At 35.5% G+C, this 6000-nt stretch overlaps 1 protein-coding gene across 1 annotated transcript; it reads left to right on the forward strand.

Annotated features, from left to right (window-relative positions):
* The first annotated feature begins 1000 nt into the window (after nucleotides 1-1000).
* Nucleotides 1001-2821, forward strand: LOC145046114 (receptor-like protein kinase FERONIA). Its single transcript, XM_078994398.1, has 3 exons — nucleotides 1001-2038; nucleotides 2317-2379; nucleotides 2459-2821. The coding sequence occupies exons 1-3, from the start codon at nucleotides 1057-1059 to the stop codon at nucleotides 2695-2697; spliced, it is 1284 nt and encodes a 427-aa protein (XP_078850524.1). The 5' UTR covers nucleotides 1001-1056; the 3' UTR covers nucleotides 2698-2821.
* Nucleotides 2822-6000: the final 3179 nt, after the last annotated feature.

Raw genomic sequence — 6000 nt, forward strand, 5'->3', positions numbered from 1 at the left:
ATATTAATGTTTATCATGTTTGCGGTCATTTATTTTAAACTAGTTTATAACCCGTGAAAACCACGATTATAAAATTAATTAAATTTTCATATTAAACTCAAAATTATTAATTAATTATTTCCAAAAATATTAATTAAGAGATATTTTTTTAGTTATATAAAATTATAATCGTTGATTTAAATAAATACATAAAATTATATAACTTTATAATATATATTAATTTTATTTTATTTTTCAATCTAATGTTATTAATTTAATGTAATTTTTTTTGAACCGGAAAATACAAATATAATAATCTATTCTTAAACTAACACCTAATTCCACTTATGTCCACCACGGGACTTGAACCCTCGATTTCAAGGAGAAAGGACACCACCTAATACCGTTGGGCTAGAAGCCCTTTGATATTAATTTAATGTAATTAGAATGTAAAATTTAAAATATAAAATTTTAAATGAAAAATCAATTATTAATTTAATGTAATTAGAATGAGAAATTTTAAATTTTGAAAAGAAGAAGTAATAGATTGACATATGACATGATACGTGACATATAATATTAATGAAGATTTCTAATATTTTGATACTTGTAAATAGGAGAATAAACTTATTCATTTATTAGAATAGGGATTCTAGAAAAAAAATGGTTTTTGTGGTGATATATGTATTATAAAATGTAATATTTGAAATTTATGTATAGTAATATATGTATTATAAAATGATATACATATAATAATAAACTTGAAATGATTAAAAAAGGATGTGGGATGAGTTTATTGAATATCGCTAAAAGTTAATATATTGTAGATGTTTAACGATGAAATTCTACAGAAAGTAAAATTCGATTCAATAATCTATTAATTAATTTTAAAAAGTTGAATGAATTGAATGTATTTGAATTTGTATTTTTTGACTATTATCAGCGATTGAAAATCAAGAATGCTTTCACACTCACACATGACCTTAATGCTTATCAGTATATAATCATATATGTGGAAATGCATTGCAAATCCTAGTCCTAGTTCATATTTGTAAGTACATCTTCTTTCCTACCGGTATGGAAGCTGAATGCTCCTCATCCTTAGCCGTGAATCAAGAATTCCGTCAACTTACAATTTCCGAGATTCATTTTGTAACCAAAAACTTCGATGAGTCATTGGTAATCGGGCGTGGGGGTTTTGGAATGGTCTACAAAGGAACCATCACAAATGGAGCAACTCATTTAGTTGCTGCCATCAAGCGGCTGGATTCAACTTCTAAACAAGGAGAAACAGAGTTTTGGGCTGAAGTTGAGATTCTCACTAAGTTAAGACACTGCCACTTAGTGCCTCTGATTGGTTATTGCAACGATGGGGAAGAAATGATCCTCGCATACGAATATATGCCCCATGGAACACTTGAAGATCATCTCCACAACTTGCAGACTCCTTTATCTTGGGTGCAACGACTCAAAATATGTATAGGGGTGGCTCGTGGGTTAGATTACCTTCACACTGGTACGGGTATAAAGCATGGAGTTATACATCGCGATGTGAAGAGCTCTAATATATTGTTAGATGAAAGCTGGAATGCTAAGATTTCAGATTTTGGTTTGTCCAAACTAGGTCCAATAAATCAACCTTCCACTTATGTAAATACTGTTGTGAAAGGAACTTTTGGATACCTAGATCCAGACTACTTCACAACAGGTAGGTTGACTAGAAAGTCTGATGTGTATGCCTTTGGGGTAGTTTTATTTGAAGTCCTTAGTGGAAAACGAGCAGTGGATAAAAGTCTTGGAGAGGAGCATTGGGGTTTAGCAAGATGGGCTCAAGAATCTGTCAAAGAAGATAGGCTTGAGCAAATAGTTGATTTAAATATAAAGGACGAAATCATGCGTAAATGTTTAAAGGAGTTTGCACGTATTGCAGATTGGTGTTTGGATAGAAATCCCAAGCAACGGCCTTCAATGGCTGAAGTTGTGGTTTGTCTTGAGTCTGTGCTAGCGTTACAGGAGAAAGCCGGTAACAAGTTGCACCATGCACGCATGAGAAAATTTGGTAATAAACCGCTAACGTTTTCATTTTAGTCCAACGTGGAAAAATCTAGTATTATGTTTTTTCTTCTAGTTTTCTTTGTTTTATCTCATGAAGAAGCACACAAACTGGTGGATTTATGCATACATACATTTATTGGAAGAACATATGTGCTTTCAGTCTTTTTTTTTTTTTTTTTTTTGAACAACTGTGTTGTGTGTGTTACTTGTGTACCACCTCAGATCGTAGATTCATAGAGTACGTTAAAATCTTTGGACTCATAAAACAAAACTATTACGCAGGTTGGGCGCAAGTTGTTGCAGAGCTGGGTCCCATCTTGAATGCTAGCAGAAACTATTATACAGGTTGGGTTTGGAACGATTAACATAACTGCAACTGAAAAGTTCTTTGACAATAATAAAATGTTTGGTTTCCACTGTATAGAAAAATCAAAGTTGAAGTCTGAGATGATTAAAGAAAAGTTTGTCAACCAAATACAGCAAATTTATGATGAGAGCCAACTCGTCAAAATTGCAAAAGAACAGACGATGGATTCAAATTTACTCACACAGTCATTTGGGGTGGTATCTAAGAAACTGAGGAGAACCAAAGAAAAGCACCCTATTGTCAGGGACAGGACACAGTGGTACCAGGATCAAAACATTGAAGAGGACACTTCATAAGTGATAATCATATATTATGCTCGGAGGCGTGAAAATAGAAATTATGTAATAATGCCATTCCATCCATATATTAATTACTTTCCAAATTCACATTATTACATACTAGTTTGAAATCTAGGGTTCTTTGAGTCAATTTATGGTTTCTCTGTTTGTGAACTCTAAATCGGAAGATCTGTTCTTATCTTCTTAAGATCTCTGCAAAGTGTTTGTACTTTTTTTAGATATGTGGATTCCATATCTCAGTGTGAGGATCTAACATCGTTGCTCTTCGATCGGTTAATATCTGGATTGTTCTTAAATAAGTCCGCTAGAGAACAAATTTTATCACCAATTAACTCTAGTAGGGAACAAAACCAAGAGATCTTGTTTTCTTGATGTGCGAGATCCTGGTTTTCTTGAGTAAACCAATTATTTGTGATATATTTCTCATCTGCTTAACTTTTTTTTTTTGTTTTCCTCGACTCTATGATTGACTAGTCTTGGGCCCCAACATATTATGGTGACCTTCTGGACTATATAGTCGTTACAGTTGTATGTGTTGTCTTGAGTAATTGCTTCTTGATTCTTTGTGTTTCTTGAATGGCTGGTCCAACTAATGAATCAGATGACAGTGGAACGAAAAATGAGACTGTTAATTTTGATGATCCTTTGTATATTCACCAATCTGATATATTGTTACCACTATAGTTACTATTAAATTGACTGGTACTGAAAATTGTCATGTGTAGCGTAGTTCTATGATTAGGAGTCTTAAGGCTCGTAATAAATTACGGTTTGTCGATGGGTCTGTTTTGTAACATCCATAAAATTCATGAAATTTAAAACTTTTTCAACCATTCAAAATCCATTATTTATAACAAAATGTTTTCAAAATAGTGTCATATCAGAGTATCCCAGAAATCAAATCATAAAAATGGAAGAGGTGCATGATCAAGCCTTTTCCTTCCCGCGATCATTCGAAGTACATGAAACAAAATCCAAAACTATAAGCCTGAAGCTTAGCGAGTTCCCCCAAAATACCAACGCCATACAAATCATAACCACATCATAGCAAGTAAACATCATTCATATAGAGTCTACAGTAGACTGGATTGCCCTCACCGGGCGTACAGTTTATCTGGCCCACTCTCAAAACCTTCAGCATGTCTGGTCCGCCCATCCGAGCCTTCAGCCTGTCTGGACCGTTCTTTGGGCCTTCGGCCTGACTGATATGCCCTAATGGTTCTGCAGTCTATTTAGTCCGCCCTGGGTTTGTTGGCCTTCAGCACAAAGCAAGTCTGCCTCAACCCAACCCCACATACACAATCAACACATAATCATAAGCTAGCTAGCATGTACAACAGTCAAACCGATCTAACCAATCACTAATCATAACACTATCCTATATACCAGGATACTAACCTAACCAGTCACTAACATAGCATCATCTTATATACTAGGATACCGACCTAACAGGTCACTAACATAGCATATCATCAGGCAATAACCAGGATAACAATCCAAAAAGAAGGGACGATATTGGTGCCTTTGTCCCTGTCAGTATAGTGAGGAAAACTCACCTCACAATGTTGATCGGAACTGAAATATCAAACTCCTGAATCACGACTCCAAACACCAACACCTACAACCACCATTGATCACAGTCCATAAATTCCCAATTACCAAAATACCCTCAGAAGTCAAATTGGTCAACCATTAGTCAAAGTCAAAGTCAATCGGTCAAGGTCAACAGTCCATGTTGACCCAACTCATTGAGTGTAACTTACAGACTAGTCGAGTTCCTCCAGAACTCATAAAGTCGCGAAAACCCCTATCAACTCACTGAGTTACCAAGTAACTCATTGAGTCCATCAACATTCATAATTTCGGGAAACCCTAACCAACTCTTCGAGTCACCTTGCTAACTCGCCGAGTTCATGTAGAATCCAAAAAGCGGGAAGCCCTCGTCCAACTCGTCGAGTTCCTTCGGCTATTTCATATTCAACTCATTCCAGTCGAATTCATGGCTTCAAACTCCAGATCAAGCTTTCTAGGGTGAAGTTACCACGTAAGGTTGCTAACTTTACGTGCATGCAAGGTCTCAAAAGGCTTAAAACACCAAAACTTAGTCTAAAAGAAGTCTAGGGAATGGGGAAAGGCCAAAGCTTGAGACTTTATGTCAAAGAGGGCCTATAGGAGTCCAGATCTGAAGCCATGTCCTTGTGACAAGCTCAAACCCAAGAATGACCCCCATTTTGCACCAAAACGCCCATAAACTTGTATAAGAAGAGATCTAAGGAATTGAAAGCCAAGGTAAAGACTTTTTACCTCCAAATGGATGCCAACACGATGTAGATGTTGGATCTACAAGCTTCTTCCTGTTCCAAGCCTCCAAATCTTCAAGAAATGCACCAAATATACACTTTAAGCCTCAAACACACATAAAATATGGTTAGCTCGATTAGGGTTTACTCTCTGGATGTGAAAGGTGGTAAGGAGGCTGGAGGGGAGGACTTGAGGTCCTTTAAATAGTCTACAAACCCTAAAGATTAGGGTTTTCATAAATATCCTCAACTCGTTGAGTTGGGTCCTCCAACTCGTCGTGTAGGTTCCATAAATCACACGGCCTGATCAATCTCTACACGACGAGTTGGGGCCAACCAACTTGTTGAGTAGGTTCTGTAATGTGAGTTTAAAAGCTTTAAAGTTTATACCTAGGAGTTGGAATGTTACATGTTTTAAAAGATACTAGTGATGAAACTAAATCTTCTAAATGGGAACATGCTAATGATGGTGTGTCTTCTTGGATACTTGGTTCTTTGTCTTAATCAATATATTTTGTCCATGCCTATTTTGTGTCTATAGTAGAAATTTGGAATGAACTATTTGAAACATATAATAAGGTTGGTGGATATGTTCTCTTCAACATTCATAACACATTAACTCACTAACTCAAAATGGTTCTCTTTTGTCTGAATACGTTAATAAACTTTACTCTCTTTGGAAGGAATTTAATGGTGTTGCTAATCTTACTGAGTGTAAATACGAGGCTGCAACCAAATTCAGTGACCACTAAAAACTCATGAAACTCATGCAGTTCTTGAGTGGTCTTGATGATTCTTTTAATCAAGTCAAAAGTCATATTCTTTTAATGGATCCTTTACCTAATGTAAAATTTACTTGTTCTATTGAATCAAGAGAAGAATCTCGTCAAAAGAATGGGTCTCTTATTTCTTCCACTTCAAAGCTCAATCGTCTACTTTTAATAGTAGATTTAATGATACTAGGAGAAACCAAAAAATTAATCAAAATAGAATCAGGAAT

Source organism: Lactuca saligna, chromosome 5 (genome assembly GCF_052625555.1).
Source record: "Lactuca saligna cultivar CGN05327 chromosome 5, ASM5262555v1, whole genome shotgun sequence".
Taxonomy (NCBI): Eukaryota; Viridiplantae; Streptophyta; class Magnoliopsida; order Asterales; family Asteraceae; genus Lactuca; species Lactuca saligna.